Here is a 24,200-nt window from a genome sequence, read left to right on the forward strand (position 1 = left end):
CTGGAAAAAGCGGAACCTCAACATTGATCAAAACATGGGCTGGCTGCTTGCTTGAGTCAGGCGCCCGGCTGGGTTAGAACATTTCCTGTCCAGCCGAGATAAGCCTTGCCTGGCCATGCATGGTGACGGACACTCAGCTGACAGGTGCTGACATGTGACCGGCTCTTTAAAAAGATACCAGCTAGAGAGGGGGAGGGGGCATGGCCTCACAGAGAGCTGAGCCTTCTTGCATTCTCTGTCCTTGTGGCTGATACTGTGCCGGCTGCCTGCAGGACGGCAGAGGGGCCCCTGGAGTGTCTGGTACCGCCCCCCAGGCAACAGGACACCTTTAAGAACCATCAGAACAGCCCAGGAGAGAGGTTCCCAGGGAGACAAGTGGTGAGCTGACTCTGTCCCCTTTTCAGGTCAGTTGCTTTGCAGAGTCCCGCGGCTGGGTGGGCTTGCTGGATGGTTGGGGGGCGGTGGGGAGCAGGGAAGCGGTACCAGTCACTCATGGGAAGGCAGGGTGGGCATTTAACTAAGGCTGGTTGACAAGGAGGAATGGCAGAAGGGGCTCCGGAGGAAGCCACGAAGCATTTACAAACCATCGCAGCAGCGTAAGAGGTCCGGCGTCTGGCGATATGTACGCAGCGTCTGCGTCCTTTCTTGCGCACTTACCTATACATGAAATATCTCCCTTTGGGTTGGTTCAATATTAAAGTCATCAACGGTTGGTCTCAGAAGCCAGCATGCCTGCCATTGATGGCCCAGGTCCTGTGGGGGTGCAAGCTCCAACCCCCATAAGGTGCCTTTTCCCCAAGCTCCCAGGGAGGTCCCGGAAAGACTGTGGGGTCTCGCCTGGCCAGGATTGAACTGATGCCGCTGTCCCTCCACCCTGCACGAGGTGAGGCCATCATCTGTAGTCTCTGATGATGGGTGACCCTCCGACTGCCAGCGGGCTGCACCCTGAAATCTCAGATCTTCATTCCTGTGACCTCCAAAAAGCTGACAGCTAAGAAAAGCAGCGGCCAGCGTCAGAAACAAATTCACAGAACGTGGACTCTGCTAAAAGGTGTCAGGGTGCCACGTACACACAGGGCAGGTCCCCAAGCACGGAGGGAGCGCCTCTTCAGAGATGTGTCTTTGGGGACCCCAAGGAAGAAAGGACAGAGATGCCAGATGCTGAATGGAACCTCTTTAAATTCAGGGTTAGTTTTCGGTGTGTTCAGGACATGGCGGTTGCTTTTTGAAGCATCCTGTGGCTCAGAAACATGTGTCGACGTAATTGTGACCTGTGAGCTTAGGGTTCCCTCAACATCCCATGTGTGGGGATGCACGGGAATGGACTGGGGGGAGTTGGCAATTATCTGAGTGCCTGTGGGGTCCTGCCTTCCTCTGCCCCATGAAGGTGCACAGAGCTGGCACTGACTTGCCTCCAAACACCTGGAAATTTGCACACTGTTCAAGGAGAGTCTTCTTAAAAAGGGTGGCCGTGGGCATGTGAACCGAAGGAGCAAGAATTGTATCCCCCTGTGAGAGAGGGAGGGAAATGGGGGTTCCGAACAGCTGGTGGGTGCACCTTTGGTCAGTTTGCATTTAAGGCTCCGGCCGGGCACTGTCCCGTGGAGTTTTTGCCACAGCCGTCAGGCGTGAACACGCACACGTGTTCTGGGACTCATGGCAAGCTTCCACCCGCCAGCATGCAGAAGTGTAGCACGTGAAGTTCATACACAAATGCAGGACTTCAAGACTCAAGAGGGCAGCTGGTCCCTCGAGGGGGCCCTGAGGTCGGGACACAGCATGGGGACTTCTGATCTGTCCACATGGCCCGATGCCATCAGGTGGCGGGAGCATCTGGGAGCCTGTCCACATGCAGGCAGCACCCTCGTGACCTCTGGCTGCAGTTCACTCCCTAAAACTGACCATCCTGCCTTTGGGGAGAGGTCAGGTCTGCAGCTGCCTTAGCCAGTGTCCCCCACCCCACTCCTGGGCGTTACAAACCCCCACTGTTGCCAGCCCCACAGTCAGGCTGTCCACAGGGCCACACCTGGGCCATGCACCAAGCCAGGCTCCTCCCCCAGGCTCCGCACGCTGGACCTGATGCAGCAGACAGGGGTGCCCGCTGTCTGCTCCAAGCCTTATGCAGATGGTGGTGAAGGGATGCCCTGGGCGCTCACACAGCACCACCTTCCATTGCATTCCTGGCAGCTCTGCTGTGTTAACTCAAGCAGTTGAAGCAAATACCCCAGGCAGGGCAGCTAAAACCACAGACATTATTGTCCCCCATCCTAGAGTTGGACTCTGAGACCCAGGGCTGGCCCACCTGAGCCTCCCTCCTGGGAGTATAGACCTGTCTTCTCCCTGTGTCCTCAGGGGGTCGGCCCTGTGTGTGTGTCTGTGCCCTTATCCCCTCTTCCTATAAGGACACCAGTCCTAAGGTATCAGGACTCACTCTGATGACTTCATTTTACCTTAAAAGCCCACTAGCAGGAAGATATGGGCCATGAGGCAGCGAAAATCCTTGGTCAGACATGGGCAGGCAGAATGGCCCATACCACACACCTGCTACTGGACCTTTGTGATTAGAGGAAAAGGGCAAGCCCAAGGGGCTTGGCTCAGCACACGACCCCAAAGTGGCTGCAGTCAGCTGGCTTCCTCATCTCACATCCCTTCTCCTTTTCACTGGGGCCTATCTCTCTCCCCACTCAGCCACTATTTATGACAGGAGAAGCTTAAAATAATCTTGATACCAACTCTGGGATTTTTCATGGCCCCCCTCCCACCGCCCTACGATCTACAGGAATGTGCACCGGTGGTGGCCAGGATGGTGGGTGGGGAAGGATGTGCATGAGGAACCCAGAAAATGTTTCTGCAATCCCAGGTTGCTCAAAGTTGACATCACAGCTGTGTGTTAAGTTACTGATGCTCTGGCAGGGGATCTGATTTTGACAGGTGACCCCGGGGTGTGTGAGTAGGAAGGTAGCCACACACCAGACTCCAGTGGGATATTGCAGACCAAATAGGGATGTGGGGACCACCCCAGAGCCCTTTCAACTGCTGGAGATACCCCTAGAAGGGGTGCTGAGAAGGGAGGGCTCCTGCCCGTTAGAATCTAACCTCTGACCTGGTGTCTCTTCTGTGCATGCCTAGGTCCACCTGCGCGGCTGGGACATGGCCGCTGTGCTGCATTTCACAACCTTTCTGGTGCTACTGAGCTCAGCATGTTGCAGAGACCCCCAGCTGGGTAGGTAGGTGCAGGCACGTGCTCCAACACCCGGTCTGGTGAGAGGCTATTGGTGGTTGAGGCGGGAAGGGGAGCAGTTATCCTCCAGCCCAATCAGGGACTCAAAGGTGAGGGTGGTCCTACAATGCCAGCCCTCATCCCCAAACCCACCTGAGGCGACAGAGCTTCTGCCTACATGGGGAAAAGTTACTAAAACCTGCCAACTGAGAGACCTTCTGCACAGAGGTGGGAGAGAAGAGTGAATCTTATCATAAAGGGAGCAGAACACGAGAAGTAGGTGTGCCGTACAGTCGGCCCGCTGAGAGTCAGCCAGGCAGAAAGAGGTCTCAGCTGGTTATAGAGCCGGGTGCCTACCACCCGTGACCTAATGGGTTTGCAATTTGGAGCCAGGTGCCCACCGACGTTAGACCCCCTTCTGGGCTTTCTGTTCTGCTCCCTTGATCGATGAGCCTGTTTTTTATGTGAGTACCATGCTGGTTTGATTACTGTGGCTTTGCAAGATAGTGTGATACGTAGCCATCGGAAATGTTTGTATACGTGTGGAGAAAGCAAAGGGAGAAATCCTGAAAAAACAGTGAAGGTTGGGGCAGGGGTCTTTTCCCCATTTTTTTCAACAGGGAAAATTAAACTCCCCCATGATTTAGGGTCACGCCCCACCCTGCATCCTACACTGCTGGCCTCACTGAAAGGGGACAGCCCTGTCCTTTCTCCTGTCCTGAATGCTTGAAAAAGAATCTGCTCAAGGAGATAGACACACAACAGCCCCCGTCTTATTCCCACCCTGGGTACCGAGGGCTCCAAATCTGCACATTGCCTCCCACAATTATTTCCTGGGTGTGTTTATTGCTATCATTGACCTACGGGCTAAGCGGCATCTCACTGTGGTTTTGACAGGCATTTCCCTAATAAGTAATGATTCTGAGCATCTTTTCATGGGTTTGTGTCCCTGAATGGTTCCCTTTAAAACAGTTACTTTTACGCCCGTGTGAATGTGGCCTCCATAAAAACAACAAAAACCATACCCATCCACCCTGATGCTTGCCAAATGCCTTCCCTCAATGGTAACTATAAGGTCAATGGTGGGGGCGGGGACAAAGGGGGGTTACGTCCCAATCTCCACTAAGTGTTCATTCCGTTAAATTCTAGTCCAGGAGGACACGTCTCCTATTATCAACATGAAGCTAGATTCCAGGACAAGGATGTTGACGTGGAATTACGTGAGAAACGTGACCGAGCAGGAATGCAGACTAGACACCCCGCAGGGCTCCCCCACCATGCAAAGTCCACGGGTGAGTCCCCCCTGCCTTGTACACCTACAGCCTCCCTGGGACGGGCCTGTGGGCCAGAGCTGCTGACCTGACACCTTCTCCCCATGGACGTCCTGCATGTGCCATCGCATCACCCCGTTTCTTTACACTGTCCTCGCCTTAGGGACACAAACCCGAAGCACTGTCAGTAGGGCTTTTTGTAGACGACCACAGAGTTCAGTCCGTAAAGATGATAGTTTGGGTTTTACTGTGTTTTTAGTGGAATGGCTCTTTATTCACTCCCCTCCTCAGCTGCACAGGGAGCCACTTTTCTGTGAGCCGTGGGCACGGTGCTTCCAAGCCCCTGCTTCCCAAACACGGCTGATCAAGTCTGTAAGGTGGCTGGGCCCTTTCTTTGCGTAGGCGTTGGGTGCCCTTCATAGCGTTCTGTGCACCCCTAGACCCGAGGCTACAACCGCTTCCCGGCTCCCCCAGCAAGGGGCAGCGTCGGGCTGCTGCCGATCTGTCTGTCTCCTTCGGCCTCTGCAGACTTGTTTAAAGGGTTTACGCTCCTGGAGCAATTACAGAAGAGAAAACTAGTTCTTTGTAGGGGCTGGGCTCTAATGTTTCTAATGGACTGGCTGGCTGAGGCTTTGGCTGGCAAGGCGCTCCTGAGGTGCTTTCCGACCCCTTTTATCTGAGTAGCAGCTTGTGACCCCCTCCTTTCTGAAGACTTCCTTAGGGGATTGCTTATCGTGTTTTTTTTAAACTTGAGGGCCTCTTTTTTTCAACCTCAGCTTTGACCGAGGTTTTCTTCTTTGGTAAATTCAGAAAACACGGCTGTGGCATTTCTTTCCTGGGGGCACACAGGTTTGGGTTTTGGAGGAGGCGGAATTCGAAATAAGTGTTTTTCTGCCAGTGCAGAGAGCAGCCTGCTTCCTCGGGAACAGAGCCAGGCCTGGGCTGAACCTTTGAGTGGTGGTTCCTCAAACCTGCATTTCTGTATTCCCCTCCCCTCCGGCCCCTGGGGGAATCAGCTGGGGGCTAGGGCAGAGGCTCAACACCGAGCAACGAAATAACTCAGTGTATCCATAAATATGTAAGTAAATGAGACGAAATCTCCCACCTATCCAGAGACCTGTGCACAAAGGCAGAAGAGACAGAAAATAGTTTTGTCACTGCAGAAGCATGAACCAGGCTGGACCGTGCCCAGTGGGCCATCTTCCAGGACACTGCACAGACAGGCAGAACCTCCCCTCCCCTCCGGGCAGGCAGGTAGCATCCCTCACACACAGGTAGGAAAGCTAAGGCTTCTCCCCGGGTCTGGACAACCAGGAATTACCTCTTGGGGCAGGAAGTAGGACCCCTAACTGATGCACGCTTTGCATATGAGGCCCCCCAAGACCCCAACACAGACATTCCTGGGACGCCAAACCATCCCGAGGTCCACTTTTTAAAGAGCTCTCCACGCATCTCGGGGTGGCCCTGAGAGCCAAGACAATGCAAGTTTCTCCAGGGAATGCCAACGGGAGGGGAATCAGGGCATTTTCTTTCCTTTTTGGAACTGGGGAAGATTAATTTTCTTTTTTAGATTTGCATTCAGGCTTACAGGGCACAACTGGGATATTTTTGTGAGTCCTTGCCTACCTGAGAAGTTCCTTCTCTACTCTTTTCGGGCACCACCACGCTCAGCTGTACCTCAACTTCTTTTGAGGTATTTTTCCCCTGGCTCTGAATAGGTTGACCCACACCGGGGGGCTTCTGTTTGCTGTTTTAAGGCGGGTCAATCATCCTGATTTATATGTCAATCACAGATTTTCCTGCTTTGGCATTTCCTGCTTTGTGATTCATAAGTGTTGTTCTAAGAACAATCCGCATTCCAGCCCGTATCCGTTTCTCCTCTTCCGTCGTCTTTGTTCCAAATCCTACGTTTCCTTTTGTGTTAGGATTTCCAGCGAACTGCTCTTACTATTTTTCTTCTGAAGCACATCCTTTTCACAAGAATGTGTTTCCATAGAAATGGGCATTGAATGTGTTCTATCTCTAGAAAAAAAAACCCTGCCTATTATTTCCCACGGCAGAACCATTTCCTGGACTCCTTACTTGGAGCCTGTTGATTCATCTTGGAAGGAGGGGGGCACCAAGCCCAGGCCTGGTTTGTGCCAGGGACAGAGTCTGGGAATCTGGAATTGCCCCCGTTGTAACTGGGGTGTATCCAGAAGCCCCTTTCAGAAGCGAGCTGCAGGGAAGATTCCTGAATGCAGGCCTGACTGGAGTCTTACAGGTCTTCACATCTCTGTTGATGCCCGCATCCCACAGGGGTCTGTGACGCTCCCTCCCCATGCCAACCCCCCAACTTCCATCCCTGGGACACTAGTTGGGGAAATAGAGTTATAAAGCAAATCCCCTGCCAACCCAGAAAGTGAAAGGCAAAGAAAAGAGTTGTATCCCTAAATGAGCATTAAAACCTGTGGACATAAAAGCAGAGGCTGTTCCTAAAGCACTCACTCTGGAAAGGGACTCGGCCACTAGCGGCTGTGTTGGGCACAGCCTCCAAATCAGAAAGCTACATAGTGGGGCAGGGGAGGAAAAACAGTTCCTCTACACTCTTAAGGGGGGTCCTTGAGGCCCTGCAAATGAGACTGACAAAACGCAGATTCACTGGAGGAAAAGGCAAAGACATTTTACATGGTTGAAAACTTTTACATGGCATGGTGGCAGCGAAGCATTGTAGACAGAAGAGAACACCCCCAATAAAGCAGGTTGACCTGACAGTTCTTGTACCATTTTAAACAAAGAGCAATACACTGCGATGTGATAAGACAAAGGAAAGTGCGTGTGAGGCTTCCATGGGCAGCATCTGTGGGTAGGCACATATACGGGGAAACTACCAGAAAAGAAGGGTTATTTTAGTAAAGTTTGCTGGTGCAGATTGATCTCGGTGCTGAACTTCCATTGTCTTCACGGCCATAAAACCTCCCCAGAGACACAGGACATGGGCGTGCTCATTTCTTAGAAGTTTCTGCTTTCAGCCAAAAAAGGGAAACTCCAGGAGGCTGCCTCTGACACCTTTTGATTCTCAGTTTGTGTCCAGCTCAGAATGGTCCATATGCCACGTTGGAAACAGGGACAAGATGAGGGAAACGGCCAGTGGCCAATCAAGCCCAGGCCATTGGGGGGTGATTTTACGGGGGGCAACTGTTAGCTTCCTGGATTGGCGGGGAGATAGCGATCTGGCTTCCTGAAGGTCTGACTTGCAGAGAGCAGGTTGGGCCTCTGGGCTCCACACTGCAGACGGGGGGTTGGCACCCTGGGCGGGTGCACGCAAGTTGTGGCTCAGAGTTCCAAGTCTACAGTTGGGGGAAGTGCCTGATGCAAGATAAGGGCTGTTTCACTGACGCGTGTCACATGCATTCCTCTCGGTGCCTTCTTTACACTTATTCGAGTTCAGCTTATTGAAGTTCAGCCCCGTTCCCCGGTGATAAGACTCACTCCCCAAGAGGAGGCGGATTGTGGGGTGCAGGGCACCTTCAAATAGGGAAATCTACGCCCTGATCTTAGGCAGCTAGAGGAGGGCAGACCGCTCGTTGGGCATTTGCTGTTTGTCAGTTGACTTCAGCAGAGCACCCGACACTGTGAGCTGGCACAGTCTGCTCCCCGACAGGGTCAGAGGTGGGGGTGCTTCTCCATCATCTGTTTAGCAGGGTTCTTTGCCAAAACGGGGCTTGGCAGGCCAGGGACAAGACCTGGTGGAGAAGCAGGCTCCCAGAGGGAGGCTGAGTGACGTCTGACCCTGGGGACACCCTCAAGGTCTTCTCGTGGAACCGGCGGCACAGAATGGGGCCCGAGGGGGCCCGAAGTGCAGGTCTATTATTTGTTCTTTTTCCAGGTCAAAGAAAACAACACCTATTTCTGTGTATTTTCCAACTCCGTGCTGCACAGGGGGGCCACTCTGACGCTGAACGTGACTTCTGCTGGGACTGCATTCCAGGATGTCCTGAACTTTACCAACCCAGGTGACGGGGCCTCAGCCGGTACCCCAGTTTTCCTGCAAGGACCTGCAGGGACCCCGCGGTGCTCGTGCTGGGGGCGGGGGTGCAGCAGTAGAGGATACGGGTTGATGTCTTCCAGGCAAGGAAGGTTCCAGTGCTGTGAACTTCTCCTGCTTTATTTACGACGTCCGCTTCATGAATTGCAGCTGGACTCCGGGCCCGGCTGCCCCTGCCGACGTCCAGTACCACCTCTACGCATGGGCTTCCACGTAAGCAGGCCACCTCTGAGCGGATAAGGCCAGTCTGGGCCATGGGGTTAACTGGTAGAGAAGCCACAGGCCAGCCCCACATTTCAGGGCCGGGGGGGACATCTCTCTGAAGTGCCCAAAAATCCAGGGAGAAAAAAACCCACCTTCCCATCTCCTGGGAGGAGAAACATCAGCGGGAGCCTGGCTCCTAAATGCAAACCCTTCTCTGGTCCTTAAGAGATGGGAAATGTCCACTTTTATCTGGAGAGCATGGAAGGAATAGCCTGCATCGTCTTAGCTCTGCATTAAGACGCCCTCTCCCCGCGTCCCCAGTCCCTTAGCCGATTGCCCCAGATGTGCATCACGTTCTGGTTTCCTGCTTCTTCCGTGATAAAAAGGGTCTCCTTTTTAACCAATGTTTCGATTTGATACGCTGAACGTTATTTTCATTTAACTTCCAGAGTTAACAACACTGTCAGCCTCTTTAGAGGGTTTTCTGCTTTGAGGAGAGATTTTTGTGTTCGATGATTCACACTCCGGCCCCTCCTTGATCCTTTTTGGAAACTGCAGGAATGAGGACGAGGCCGAATGCCCCCACTACACCACAGACTCCACGGGGACGCGCGTAGGCTGCCATTTCCATAAACTCGGGAAGCCCAAACGCACAGATAATTACTTCTTCTTGGTGAACGGAACCAGCAGAGAGACGGCAGTCCAGTTTTTGGACTTTACTCCGTTTGTAGCTTATAAAATCGGTGAGACAATTTCCTACCTTGCATCAGCCCCCGTGTGAGTCGTCTAGCTTTTATTGCATTTGGGTTTGAACCAGGGCTGGTGGGATGGGATGCCGGCTCCCAGACCAGCCCCATCTGAACAAGACCCAGGAACCAGATTCAGAGACTATCCAGAGAAGAAGGTAGGGGGGTCATGGCTTCCCCTTTCGGTGGGATACGGGAGAGGCACATATTTGTGTCACTCACGAAAGATGTCAGATACAAGCCATTTCCATTATTTATGGTTGTGATGTCCTCTAAATTCCCCACAAACACTGACTTAGCAAATACTGAATCATTCCTAGGAGGAAATACAAAATTAGCCTCTGGTCACAACATTTTCATCAACTCATCAATACATAACCTTGTATTATGTGTGTCTCTATTTAAAAACCCTTTATTTAATATACATTGCCGATGCATTGACATTGAACTCAAGCCTGAACAAAGACCATGTAATATATGTATGTTTCTCCATGAGGCACACACAGGACAGCCTTCTTGGCCACACAACTTTTCCAGAGAACGGACTCACGGAAGTCTTCATTTCTCAAGTTGCTGCTCTTAGTCAGATAAGGGAAGTCCCAGGAAAGAGTCTTTCTGTATCTGTTGTTTCTCAGTTGCCTTCAGTCAAAATAATCTGTATGCGCTTGGATGACTTCAAGATGACCCCAATCAACCTGTTTTGTTGGCGCCCTGTAAATGCTGGGTAACCTAAGTCCCCAGGGTTGTAGAGCGTCCCAGAGGAGGTGAGGGATGAAGAAGGAGGGGGGTCTAACCTACTGGCTTCTCTGCCGGAGGTTTCAGCACTCCTGCAACATGGATGCAAAGGGCGGGTACCTGGTCAGGCGGGTTTTCGTGCAGAATGGAGGGAACATCCTGAGGTGCACACTCAGCTGACCCAAGGTCTTGTTTCCCAGGCCCAGTGGCCTTTTCTCTTTCATGCAGGAAAAAGAGAATGGGACATGTGACTACCAAGACACCTTCAGCTAATTCTCCTGCGAACAACTCCTCTGTGATTTATAACTCGTTGCACCATTTGTGTTTTTTTCTTAGAAAAGTATAACCCACCAGAAAACATCACAGTTTATGACAATGAATCACATCACATTATCCAGTGGGACAATCCTGAGATAAGATTTGACATTGCAACTCATATGTTGTATTACAAACTGGACATTCAAAAAAAGGTAAGAACCCCAAACCTTTGGGAAGAGCCACAAACCACATGTGCCCGCCTTTCTCCTGTTTTGGGTAGAATGGTCCCTAATGAGAGTGGAATTCTGCTCCAGAAAGCTGTTCTTTGTTAAGTCCTTTAGCTCCTCTTTGTCATAAAAGTCTCATTATTTAAAAATGAAGTCATATGATGAGGTCACAAAGATGGCACCTGTGTTTGGAGTCAGATGCGCTACCCTTGTGCCATGAGGTCAGCCAACAAGCTGTGTTTGATTGTAAGAGCTCTTACAGTTAGGTCGTTCATCCATTTTGAGATGATTTTCTTACAGTTAGGTCGTTCATCCATTTTGAGATGATTTTCTTTATTCTATCCTATTGGTCTGTGTCTATTTTTATGCCAGGACTACCACTGTTTTGATGACTTTAGCTCTGTAGTAAGTTTTGAAATCAGGAAATGTGGTGCCTCCAGCTTTGTTCTCATTTTTCAAGGTTGCTCTGGCAATTCAGCATTCCTAGAAATTCAATACAAATTTTAGGATCCGCTTTGCAATTCTGCAAAAAGAAAAAAAAAAGCCGTTGCAATTTTGATAGTGTTTTGAATCTGTCAATCAATTGGGGATATTGCCATATTAACAAGATGGGGTCTTCTGATCCAGGAACATGGGATGTCTTTCCTTTTATTTTTTTCTTTTATCTCTTTAGCAATGTTCTGTCATTTTCAGTGAACAGTTTTGCACTTCTTTCATGAGATGTATTCCTAAGCATTTTATTCTTGTTGATGTTGTTGTAATTGAACTTGTTTTTCCTTTGAAAGAGACTTTGTTCTTTAGAAGAGTTTTAGGCTCACAGCAAAATTGAGCAAAAAATACAGGGATCTCCCATGTACCTTCTGCCCTCACACACGCAAGGCTCACCTGTTACCAGCATCCCCAGCAGGTGAGACATTTGTCACAGTCGATGAACCTACACTGACACATCCTGGTGTTGGACATTCTATGCGTTTGGACAAACGTATACTGACATGTAGCCACCATGATAGTACCTTACAGAGCATTTCACCACCTTAAAAGTCCTATGTGCTCTATCATCCCTCCCTCCTCCAAACCCTGGCAACCCCTGATCCCTTTAGTCTCTCCATAGTTTTGCCTTTTCTGGAATGTCTTAGAGTTGGAATCATACAGCTTTTAGCCTTTTCATTACTTTTTGAAACAAAATCTGACAATGGTCTTGAAAAGCTAGCTCATGGGAAATCCACAGATGCCAGCCCAAGTGTTCAACCTGTCCCCATCCTTCCACACCCCTCGTCCCAGTGTATGAAGTGAGATTTTGGAACCTCAGATCTGGACTTGGAAGAGCTGATTCTTGGAAGCTGGGGACTTCCCACCGATCACATCACATTTCCATTTCCCCATAGCCTGGAGCCTCAACCCACATCCCAAACCCAGAGTGAGGGGTGGATGTGAAACTCAAGCTTGTACCCGCATCCCAGTTCTCATCGCAGACCCTCCTGCTTGGCTGTGAATGGCGTATATTAATCAGGCACACCTGACATGTCCTTCTCCCAGGCAACCCCCCTGGGTCCCAGCTGCAGCAGCCAGTCCTCAGCACCCCAGACCCCAGTGCCTTTGCACATGTGTGTTCTTGTCTTTCTTCTTCCCGGAGCTGATCGGAAATTGTTCCTACCTTAAATGCTCTTGCCTGAGGGGCTGAATTTCTGTGCTTTCTGCCTCTTACCTGCAGAAGGCAAGTTACCTAAGAGCAGCGCACTGTCATCATACATAGGCCTACAGTGCCTAGCACCCAGTAAATATGTGCTCAATGAATAAATGCTCTGAACATTCATGCATGGCTCACCAGGCAGCCACTATCCCCAGGTCACCGGATATTCCCCACAGGGCCCGTCCCCAGCCCTGGAGTCTGCTGTCCTACAACCCTGTCCTTTCAGTACACTTTTATCCCCTCCACATCTCTCAAGCCCTAGCCTCCACCAGCCTCTCTGCAAGGCCCTTGAAGTCACAATGTGGGGCATTCTCCAAAGCTCTGCCGGTGATCCCACACCAGGTGTGAAACACTCAGTTACAGGGCTCTTTCAAAATGGAGATGAAGCTGTGTCCCTCTGTGCCTTACAACCCTTCCAAGAGGTGTGGTTTGGGTCCTGGGTGATAGTCGGGCCCTGGATGTAGCCTCCTACAATTTGCAGTGTCTGACCCAGCCTGTTGACAGCCTCCTCCCCAGCACACACACAGGTGGCATTACACAGGTAACTGCACACAGATGACCTCACAGAATTGACCTCATACACATTCCCTTTCACTCATTAACACCCTCAGAGCAAATTCACCAGCTGGAAGTAAATGCACAAGAAGAGAACTGTGTTGGGGAGGAAAAACTTTCCCTCTAGTCTCTTCTGTCTTTTCCTGGGGGCATGCAAATTAAATCATCAAAGTCCAGATAAATAAATAGAAGGGGACAAAAAGCAAAGTTTACTCACAGGCATTTGGAAGCTCAGAAAAGAGGTGACTCTTAAACAGCTAAAGTTAGGGGCTTATCCACTGAACTAGGGGAAAAGAAAGAAGACAGAAAAGGCTTCTTCTATAAGAAAAACAAATGGGTTTCTTTGGAAAGACAAAAGAATGGGTTTCTGGGGGAACAAACGGGATATAAGGCAGTTTGTGATAATGTTTCTTGATACAGGTATGAGCGATCCTTTGTTTTCCTCCCAGCATAAAACTCTCCTGGAGATGGAATTTATGAGAGTTACACTCGCCTTCCCTCCGGGAATGAAATCTCCCTGAAGAGGGAATTTATAACATTCCTCATTCCCAAGTGTCACGCCAGGTGAAGGGCGTTGCCAGCTGTGGGCAAGCTCACTATGAATTCTGAGACTGAGTAACAACAGTGGAATGCTGGTCGTAAAAAAAGGGGCTCCTACCCAGCTTTACTCTGATGGCGTTCACCCAGAGGCACGTCCGTCTAGCCTGTGGCCCTGGCCCCATCTCTGCCCCGGGCACCGACCCCCACTCCTAGCTCCGTCCCCATTCCCTCCCGCTGTCTTCTCTAAACTCCCTTCTCTCTTCCCAGCACAGGGCTCCGCTGCCTCCCTCTTCTCTTAGCACCAGGTAGACCTCTTCTTAAAGCAATATTGGCCATGAATAGCTTGTTGCCAATAGGTATGCAAGTAGGCACCTGTGCAGTAGGCAAAGCATTACTTCATCCCACTTATACAATGGGCGAAATTAGGATCAGGTGAGAACCTGCCCATGGAATTTCCATTTTCCCTACACAGAGTTTTCTGCTTTTAACCAGATAAAGGGAGCTCTGAGAAGGCTTCTTTCTGCTTCTGTAGAATCTCAACTACCTTCAGCTTAAAATAAGCCTCATACCAACTCTAGGGTTCAAGGCAGGTTCCCATATTTGAATACAGTGCTGAAGACACAGCCGTTGACCATTTTTCCCTTGCTTTCATTTTTACAGGGCAGCAACTCTAAAATAGATCCTGTAAGTACCCCCTTTCTATAAAACATGCATGCACGGGCCCTAAATTTCCTCAATATACAGCCCTCACCCTGTGTGGCCCAGGGTCCCCTGAGACTTTAGCCTCAGATTGAGAAGCTGTGTTCTCTTGAATGCCTGCAACTCAGTGCAAGTAGCCGGTTATCATCAACCCCATGGACAGAGCAACGTCCTTCATCCAGACACAGCCCCTCAGACCTTTTCCATTCAAAGACTATAGTGAGTTGAAGAGCATCCCACCAAAAGATGTATCTACCTGGAAGCTCAGAATGGGGCCATGTTTGGGAAATAAGGTCTTTGCAAATATGACAAGTGAAGGATCTGTGATGAGGTCATCCTGGATGAGGGGGGCCCCAAATGCAATGACAGGTGCCCTTATTAGAGACAGAAGAGGAGACACAGACAGAGAAGCCACGTGGAGATGGAGGCAGAGATGGAAGGGATGGGGCCACATGTCCAGGGCCGCCTGGAGCCCCCAGAAGCCGGAAGAGGCAGGAAGGAGCCTCCCCTGGGGCCTGTGGAGGGAGGCGGCCCTGCCCCTCCTGGACCTCAGAGCCCCACCTGGACCTCAGAGCCCTGCCTGCACCTTAGAACACTGCTAGAATCTTACGAGTTTGGCCTCCAGAGCTGGGAGAGGAGGATTCCTGTGGTTTTAAGTCCTCAGTTTGTGGTCATGACAGCCGCCCAGGACACTCACAGAGGTGACCATCCCCTCAGCCTCTAGAGGGCAGTGCCCTCTGTTCCATCACCTGGCATCCTTCAGTCTTCCTGGGTCCCATGTGGTGCCAGTTCTGCCAGTGACAGGCTGAGCCACAGGCCAACCCAGGAGTGGCCCGGAGAGAAGAGGCGCAGAGGTGTCTGAAGACACCAGCTCGGGGGACACACCTGTCTTTTCTGGGTGCCACCTGTTGCTCAGATACCTGATACCCAGCCCAGTGCCAGCATCATACTACCAACACATGTGTCCTCCCACTGCCCGCGGGCTCTCCTAGTGGCTGGCGGCATCTCCAGGCCACTCTCAGCTTCCGTTATTTCGTGGGCTAGCTCAGCACCTCCCAGCCCCCCTCTTCCCCTCAGGCAGCTGCCCGGGAGCTGTGTGGTTGGAGTGGGATCTGCTGAGTCTAAAAGGAGAAATGCAGCTGATAAAAAAGGTTTCAGCCACACATATATGTGCATGCAAGAAACGACTTCGGTGCTCAGAGCCAGACGGAGGGCGAGGACTGTTCTTGGTGCCTGTTGGCCGTGCAAACTCGGAACACTGTCTGTCCTAATAAGAAGGTTCCAAATGCACGGAAACGTCATGGCATCTGGAACACTCAGGAGGGCACAACCCGTCTGTCCCACTCAACCCTGGCCCGTAGCAGACCTGGCCCCCAGGCGGCATCTGGTGATGAGACAGGAGTTTGCACAGGGAGCTTGGCACAAGGGGCTGGGGCCTCTCAGGAAGCAGCTTTGATCCATGCATGATCCCCTCCTGCCCTGAAGACCCCTCCAGGGCCCTCCTTCCTTCCCTTCCTGACCACCTGTCCCCCTACGGTCATGTTACTCTTGCAGCCACTCCAAACGCGCTTGTCCCAGGACACCAGGGTGTGGGGGCTGTGCCCGCCAAGTGGGATGGGTGGAGGGCTGTGGCACCCGCCGTGCTGTGGGGCCCACATCCCCAGGACACAGGCCCTCACCGCACTTCCCTCAGGCAGCAGAGGTGCGACCGAGCAGGCAGGGCCCACGCCCCCACCGGGTGCCGGGCCTCTTCTGTCCAAGCACTTCCGTCCCAACAGGACTGTCACACCTCCCGCCTTCCCCCTGCAGCTGTCACCAATGCCAGTCACAGTGGCTCTGTTCTTTTCAAGATCTTCCAACGAGGGGAGGATAAAAATGTGTACCTGCTGCCCAGCTCTGCCATGAGGGCTGAGAGTACCTTTCGAGCAAGAGTGAGGTACGTGCACAACAAGCTCTGGAGTGAGTGGAGCTCGCCCCTGCATTTCGGTGAGTGTGTGCCAGGAACTCCCGTGTCACATGGGACGGGCGGAGGGCCTTCATCTGCGTCCCGCTGCCCGACCTCTTCTGCCTCTTATGAGGACACCTGTCCCCAGGTTTAGGGCCACCTTCATCCAGAACGACCTCATCTCAGATCCTGCACTTAATCCCATCTGCAAAGACCCTCTTTCCAAATAAGGTCCAGGGCACAGGTTTTGGGGTTTAGGATGTAGACATATCTATATGCTGAGCCCACTGTGACCCCTCTGGGTACAGGGGACCCAGGGTAGCTCCTGTCCATGGCTCTGTGCCTGAGCACACCACGTGCAGCCTGTCCTGGTCCCCTGCACCCCCTTCCCATGTTTCTGGGCTCATCCTGGAGGGAGATCCCCTCCCTCCCTCAGCCTCAGGGACACAAGCCCCTCTCATCTTTATCTCCACCCCACTGGTCTGTCTCTAAGACCCCGGCTGCCGGCCACCCCCAACCCAGGGAGGTCACCTCCAGTGGGGGCCAGCCAGGGGGCTCTGACTTTCTGCCCCACGTGGGGTACCACTCCACAGTACCCCATCATGCCTTCCTCCTTTATGGGGCAGGGAGGGGCTATCACAAATTGAGGGGCCTGCACGGGTGACAGTCCCCATCACCTGGTAGCACTCGTAGCAGGAAAAGCCCCTGGCTGTCCCCATACATGTAGGGTGTGGAGCTAACAGACCCCATGCAGTCTCCCAACATGCCTGCCTGCTCAGACCTGCAGAAAACCCACAGGGTTGGGACTTGCCCAGCGCCTCTCTCCAGGGGCCCCTTGGCATCCCTCCAGGACCAATTGGGCATCAGCTCCAAGTATGCACCTGCCTGATGCTCAAACCCTACACGGGCTTCCCAGCAGCCCCACCTAGGAGGAGCTGCCGAATCCATGTGCCAGCCTCCTTCCTCCCAGAGGACAGGTTCATGGCTCACAGACGTGGTACAGGTGGCACAAGCCTAGTCAGAGTTCCCCAGGGAAAGCCTCCTCTGCGATGGAAAAGCAGCTCTGTCCCTTGACATTTCACCATTCCTCATTCACTCCTTTGGCTATGCCCTGCCATGTGAAAAGTAAATGTGCCCCAAGAGGGAACGCATCAAGCCCTCGTGGAAATGTATGTGCTGGGCCGCTCCTGTGAGCAGGGCGTGGGGGCGAAGGGGACAGTAAGAAGGGGTGGGCGGGGCAGCTCTGGATGCAGGGTAGGGTAGATTCTTCACAGACAGTGTCCTCAGCTCCCTCAGGTCCTGTGTCCAGAAGCGTTGTACTCACATCAGCCCTGCTTTCCCCCCAGAATACCCCCTACCTGAGTCTGATGACAGACGTGGAGGGGCTGATGTGTGCCCCAATGACCCTGGGTCCCTCCTGACCCTCTGCCCCTCCTCCCATCAGGCCACGCAGAGTTGCGTTCCAGCAGGACCACCGCTGCCCTGGCTGGGCTGGTGGCGGGGGTGGTGCTGACTGTCACCGTCCTGATGTTCCTCTGCAAAAGGTTTGCCCCCAAACCGGGACCCTGCCTGGGTATGAAGGGGGCCAGCCACAGAGGCCACACTGACTAGGGCTCCCCAGAGACGGAACGGCTGGGAAGGGCGAACCCAGAGGCAGGAAGTGGATCTGAGGTCGCTTAGGGCTCGGGGAGGGGATGCGCAGAGACTAACAGGGCCGGGCTCCTGTGGGTAGGATGCCCCGTGTCCTCGGGTACAATGCCCCCCACCCTGCACACCATCCACCTCCTTTAGGAGTGCCTCCTAGTGTCACAGTAGGCATTCCTCCCGGGTGCCCATGGCCTTCCTGGTACCATGGGGACAGTGATGGGAGGGATAGTGGTGTGGGTGGGTCTGAACCTGGAGTGCCTGGCCCTGGCCCAGAGCTGTGGGGGTGGGGGCCACTTGGCCAGGAGGTCCTGCGGGGGCCTGGAGAGCCAGGGGCCACCTGGGGGGACTGGAGTCTGGCAGTGCCTGCACGTCCTGGGGCAGAACCCCCAGGCGTGGGGAACACCTGCAGGCACTGGAGGGAGAGGTTTCCGAGGGTCTGGGGGCCACACGGGCTGCAGGATTGCGCTGGACAGAGGCAGAGGCCCGATGCAGCCCAGTGGGCAGCTGGGGGCTGCATCTGCTCCTGGCATGGGGGGGAGGGCTCCAGCCCTGGATAGTGGGTGGGAGCTCCAGCTGCCTGCCATCTCGGCCATCAGCACCCCTGCCCTGTGAGCCAGTCTGGCCTCAGCGGCAGGCCAGACACACGGGGACTCTTAGGTGTATGTGGAGGTAAGTGGCCCCAGGACACCAGCCGCCCTGCCCACCGCCAGATGGGTCCCCAGGTAGGGTCCACGAGTGGGCCCCCAAGGTGGGCTCCTAGGGCTGGTCCCCAGCCGTAGCCCAGGAAGCCAGCCTGTGCCACTGACTGGGCCCCAGTCCTGACCCCTGGCCATGCAGGAAGCCAGCTTCCAGCATCTCTGGGCACAGCCCTGGGCCCCCCGGTTCAGGCTGCCGAGCATGGGGCCGCCTCCCCTTCTGTCTCTTCTCACCAGGTTCTCCCTGAAGCAAAGGCTGTTGCCCCCGATCCCGCAGGTGCGCAGGGAAGTCACAGGCAGCCTCCCGCCCCACCTGGAGGTGAGCCCAGCCCAGGCTTGGCCCTGCTCTCTCGGAGCCCCGGACTCAGACGGCAGGAGGCCAGGTGTCCCGGGAGGTGGGGGCCACCCTGAGGACACAGCGCCTGCAGACACCGGGGTGGAAGGGAAGGTGGGGCTCCGCCATGCAGCTGCCTTCCCCAGAGAGGTCCCGCCATCCGGGCGTCACAGGGACAACACAATAGGAGGCACTGGAGAGCAACAACTCCCAGGGCGGAGGAAGGGGCCAGGGCTTCATGCTTGTTGACAGCCCTCGGCCGGCTTATTGTCACCCTTTGTGGGGGGCCCTGGACCCAACCAGGGTCACTTCATCTCCATTGTCCAGTCATATCCACAGAGACCTTATTTCCAAATAAGGTCCCCTTCTGTGGTTCCGGGCAGATGTGAATTCCAGGGGGTGACAATCAGCCACGACAGCCGGTTCCCTGGGGGCAGCCAGGCCCACACCCACCTGTGGCTGGTTCAGGGACCCTCCTGCGGGCATCCGCCCCAGCCCCTTCCGGCCTCCCATTGAGCCCACCACACACACTCCCCCATGAGGAGCAGAGAGGCGCCCCAGATAGAGCCTCTGGCCCCCGTTTCTTCCGGCAGCCTTTCCTGGCTGCACCGTCGGCCTGCCCCGGGCTCCCACGAAGTCTGCCTGTCTGGCAGCAGAGTTTAGGATCCAGGGGAGCATTGGGGCAAAGTGAGCTTGGCCGTAGTGCCTTCGTGTAGCATTGCAGGGACACAGGCACCAAGGTGCAGACGAGCTGCCATCCAGGCTCCCAGCAAAAGCACCTCCTCTGCTCTGCACACACGACCCCCGACTCTGTCTAGGACCCAGCTCCCAGGTGTAGGGTGCAGGGAGTGCTGCTTCAGTAAGAGCCCAGGGCAGATATCAGGGTGCTTACTCGGGGTCCTTACTCGGTTGATCACGCCCCGTCACACTCCCACGTGGGCCTCCAAATGCACCATCCCAAGCCCGATTCCCCGCCTCACCACCCAGGATCACCCTAAGTTTGCGGAGGCCCCCAAGCTATGAAGACATCGTGTGGGGGCTGGGGCAACCTGCTTGGGCTCTGGAGGGGGGTCCAGGGCTCATGCCAGACCACGGGGGTCAGGGCGGAGCAGAGCACACCTGGGGTCTCCGGGAGCTGACAGCAAGGCTGGGGCCACTTATCCCAAACTGGAGGTGTCTGTCTGTCCCACAGAGTGGCCTTCCATCTGTCCGTCTCGATTCCAGGCACCCCAGACAGGGATGAGGCAGTGATGGGTGGGGGGGGGGGGCGATTGTTTTTAAGCAGCTGAATTGTGATCTAATCACAAGCCATACAATTTGCCATTCCAGCTGAACAGCTTGGGGCACTGAGTGCATTACCAGGTTGTGTGGGCAACCCCCTCTGGTTCCAGAACATTCCACCTCCCCAAAGGAAACCCCATGCCCACGAACAGGCCTCCCCACCCCACTCAGCTCTGACAGCCATGAATCCACGTCTGTCTGTGCATCTGCCTGTTCTGAGTATTTCCTATGAATGGATCCCACCCCGTGTGTGTCTGCGTCTCTCCCTGAGCACCGTGGGGTCAGGACCATCCATGCTGTGTGTGTGTGTCAGGGCTCCCCTCCTCTTCAGGGCCGAGTGATGTTCCCGGGCATGGATGCACCATGTTTACTTAGCCCTCCATCCGTGATGGGCACCTGGGCTGTTTGCACTGGGTCACTGTGCCCCACACTGCCCTCAGCGCTGTTCCCTAGATGACACAGCTGGGCACTCCCTGGAAGGGGACTCACTGGCATGCGCCCTCTCTGTTTCAGGTGTCCTGGGACGGGGACAGCCCGCCGCCGGGCTCACACAAACCCGAAGACATCCTCCTGGTGGAGGAGACGCAGTGACTGGTAAGGGCCATGCAGGAATTATGGGTTCAGCATCCCCCCAGTTCTGGGCATATCACTTCTGTGCCCCTTTCACCCCACCTGCAAATGGTTTCTGATGTGACTTGCCCCCCGACCACCAAATCCCAGCCCCACAGCCTTTTCTGACTTTCCGCTTCCACGCCCGGCAGCCGCGTGTCCCACCTATGGGAGGCCACCCTGACTGCTTCTCAGGAGCCCAGCAGAGGGGGCAGGACCGTGACAGAGTCCCACATGCTCACCACGGTGGCCGCGTGCCGCCGTGACAAGGAAGCCGCTGGAAGCAGACAAGAGCGTCCGTGCAGAGAATCGATGTCTCCGTAAGGGCAGAGATTTGGAAACGGGGACACTGCCGACCACCTGTCGCCAGGATGCAGCTGGTGAATGTGATGAAACATGCGGATGATCGGGTTCTTGAAAAGCCCCTCTTTGGTGCATAGGCATATGTGAGCCATTCTGGAAGGGTGCCACCCAGCCGTGAGCAGGTGCGGGGCCAACGATGTGGGAGGAGATGGAGAATCATGGTTCCTGACGGGTCTGCCTCCACGTCAGGCCATCCACACCTCTTTGGCTCGTTCAGTCCATTTTGTAGCTGCTTTTAAAGGCAGTGTGCCCCAGTGCAGGTGGGCTCCCCCGTGGTGTCGGTGTAAATCAAGGTGCCACCCTCCCCTCCACACCGTCCACTTACCTAAGTGGCCGGGCGCCCCACCGGCCATGGGAAGCATGAGATAAATCAAAGCTTTTGAACACGGGAGAAAGTTAATCATACGCCCCAGTTATGGAGACACAGCTTTACCCCAGGCCCGATGTCAAATACGGCTACCGTCCACCCGCTTCTCAGGTTGATCTATCAGATACAACCAGCACACAGCATAGGTGTAGACACACTGCCATGCACGGAGTCCCACGTATTGTCCTAAAATGAAAACCCAGCTACATGTGTGTCCATGGACTTGTTTCAGAAGGACAGTGCAGGCTGCATCAGAATGGTGGCAGGTCACCAACATGGGTGTGTGCTCATCAGGAAAGTATTCACGGTATGTTTTGAGTAGTGTAGGACGTCGTGGCGCAACACGTAGGGGGAGTTCCATGCAGGAGAAACGGCATACCCGTGCCCACGTGCATCTGCTCACGGGTGCCTGGGAATTCACACCGGAATGTGCGCGGTGTTGCCCTTCAGACTTGAGGCTGCTTTTTTAATCATCTTTTTTTATGTTGTCTGTATTTTTTGTTTGTATTTTTCCCCTGATTTTCCAAGTTACCCAGAGGGAATGTCTATCAATCTCAGTCCAGCTGATTTTGTGCAAACTGTAGTGGTATTAAAGAAGCCCAACCCACAAGACTGTTTGTCCTCAAAGGGATTCTGCGCCACCCACCATCCATGCCGAGGAAGCCGTGGAGACAGAAGTGGTTCTCAGACATAGAAAACAGACGGCGGAGGGGTGGGCATCTGGGAGCATGAAGGGATCCTGCCTGTGGGCTCCAGGGACGGGAGAGGCTTTGTGCCAGGAGTTCAGACACCCCCACTTGGGACCAGGGTCCCCAGAGCAGAGGGGAAACCCAAGCCTGGGGAGGGAGGTCCTTCCACCCGGGCATTAGAGCTGGAAGGTCAAGCATCAGCATCTACAGCATTTGCTCAACCCTCTCACGGGGCACATGGCCTGCATGGAAGGAGGGTGACTGCACCAAGACCCTCTTCCCCATCTCTCTTGGAGTCGGGGGTCCAGGTGCACGCACCTCTCCGTCAGGGACCTGGAAGCCTCCGGTCTGGCCTCCCAGCCCAACCGCCCTGCTGTCCACACACTCCCTTCCTTACGTGGCCCAGGCTCCACCTCTGGAGGGTGTTTGGACAGGGGTCCTCTGCTGGCAACACATACACCACTCACCTCCTGTGAGCCTCGGGGAGCCCCACCCACAGTACAGCCTCCAGCCGCATTGCAGCACACGGCATTTTGGGGCAACCCTGTAGATGAGGACACAGCCCCACAATGGGGTCCTATGCAGCTGCAGTAGGTAACCACCCACAGAGCTGTGCCGGGCGGATAGATCCAGGCAAAGAGGTGCCCGGCTCCAGTCTGGTCATGCTACAGTCTCATACTCACACACACACTCCTTTTAGGATGACTAAAGGGGTTGCAGGACAAGACGGCACACGGCGCCCCAAGGTGGCAGACCTCAGTCAGCTGTGGACTGGAGACGCCACTGCCTGGCACCACCTCGGCCCATGGGGCACACACGTAGGGAGGCTGGGAGGCATGCAGGAGGCGTCCACGCAGACACCCACGGGGAGCGGCCTGCTCCGACTACCTGGGACAGCTCCATTCGGTCCTAAGTCAAAACCACGAAGAAACGGGCGTTTCGCCAGAGGCGATGGTGGCTGATAAAGGAGATTCAATTTCAAAACTTGTGCCCCTTGGGGGCATGGGGCAGAAAAACAAGGGCTACGAGTGGGCATCTTTCGAAAGACTTCCGAGTATCAAGGACGTAAAGGTGAGGACATTTTTCCAGCAAGGGAACTGTTATCACTGTGGCCCAGGAACCCGTGTTGCAAACCCTGGTAAGGTGGTGTGTGCGATAGCCGGGCCGGGCTGACGCAGCACCGAGATTCCCGGACACGGCAGCCACGGCCACGACCACCTCTGGGGAAAGCAGAAATAAGTTTCACTCGCAAAACAAGCTCCCGCTCTAAGGACGGCCTTGACCCCAGGAGCCTCTGATTGCTGTGGATGGAATTACATTTAAAAAATCAGAACCTGGCAGTCAGCCCAAGCCCGTCTGCTCTTCTGTCTCTTGTGGGGACACCCGTCACGGGGTGTGGGGCCACCCTCGTCCAGGACGACCTCATCCTAGATCCTGCATTGAATCCCATCTGCAGAGACCCTGTTTCTAAATAAGGTCCTGGTCACAGGCTCCAGGGGGGCTTGAGTCTGGGGGGACACCGTTCACCCCAGGACAGATGCTAAAATATTTTATTCCATCAGGGAGGAGAAACGGCAGAAAGTCCTGAGTGTCCCCGGCACACTGCGCATAGGGTGAAGGCCGGCTTCCGTGGAGGCAGCGGGCAGTGCAGTCTGAGGCCTGCCTGGGTCTGCTGGGCACTGGAGGAAGCAGGCGGGGAGCTCGTTGCAGGGCAGGAGGCTGGGAATCTCACAGCGAAGGGTGGCCTCCCATTCCGGGTGAGGGCTGGCCAAGCGTGTGGCCGGATGTGTTTATTGTGAGAAGTCCACCAGGGGAGTCCCTCAGCTGGGGGGAATCCCGCAGGCAGTGATTGGGGTCACCAACACCAGGCCTGTTTGACCCGGAGGCCGTGGCCAGCCTCTTCCCAGGAACTGGCGCTGCAGGCCCAGGGGATGTTTTGTGGCGGGGCTCGGTGAGAACCGAGTGGATGGCGGCATCCCAGGAGGGGTGCTGGCTTCTCTGTTGCCTAGGTTTTCAGAGGAGAGGGACTGTGGGTCCTTCCCAGACCCCTGACTGGGGAAATAAAGGACACCAGGAGGCCAGCCCCTGGGCTCTGCTG

General features: G+C 54.5%; 1 protein-coding gene across 9 annotated transcripts; it reads left to right on the forward strand.

The window, feature by feature from the left end:
• The first annotated feature begins 181 nt into the window (after positions 1-181).
• LOC108389768 (granulocyte-macrophage colony-stimulating factor receptor subunit alpha-like) lies at positions 182-22,034 on the forward strand. 9 transcript variants are annotated; one of them, XM_073228241.1, is made up of 13 exons: positions 187-404; positions 3,130-3,223; positions 4,370-4,512; positions 8,360-8,486; positions 8,602-8,731; positions 9,281-9,465; positions 10,540-10,673; positions 14,134-14,157; positions 16,023-16,158; positions 17,562-17,661; positions 18,697-18,778; positions 20,588-20,668; positions 20,836-22,031. In XM_073228241.1, exons 2-12 carry the CDS (start codon positions 3,151-3,153, stop codon positions 20,663-20,665), a joined length of 1,212 nt encoding a protein of 403 aa, XP_073084342.1. In that variant the 5' UTR covers positions 187-404; positions 3,130-3,150; the 3' UTR covers positions 20,666-20,668; positions 20,836-22,031. The 9 variants fall into 9 exon arrangements, with proteins under 9 accessions (XP_036869336.2, XP_017503953.3, XP_017503969.3 ...); XM_037013441.2 differs by having other exon boundaries at positions 182-378; positions 3,130-3,227; positions 8,669-8,731; positions 20,588-22,034; XM_017648464.3 differs by having other exon boundaries at positions 182-404; positions 3,130-3,227; positions 8,669-8,731; positions 20,588-22,033.
• Positions 22,035-24,200: the final 2,166 nt, after the last annotated feature.

Source organism: Manis javanica, chromosome X (assembly GCF_040802235.1).
Source record: "Manis javanica isolate MJ-LG chromosome X, MJ_LKY, whole genome shotgun sequence".
Lineage (NCBI taxonomy): Eukaryota > Metazoa > Chordata > Mammalia > Pholidota > Manidae > Manis > Manis javanica.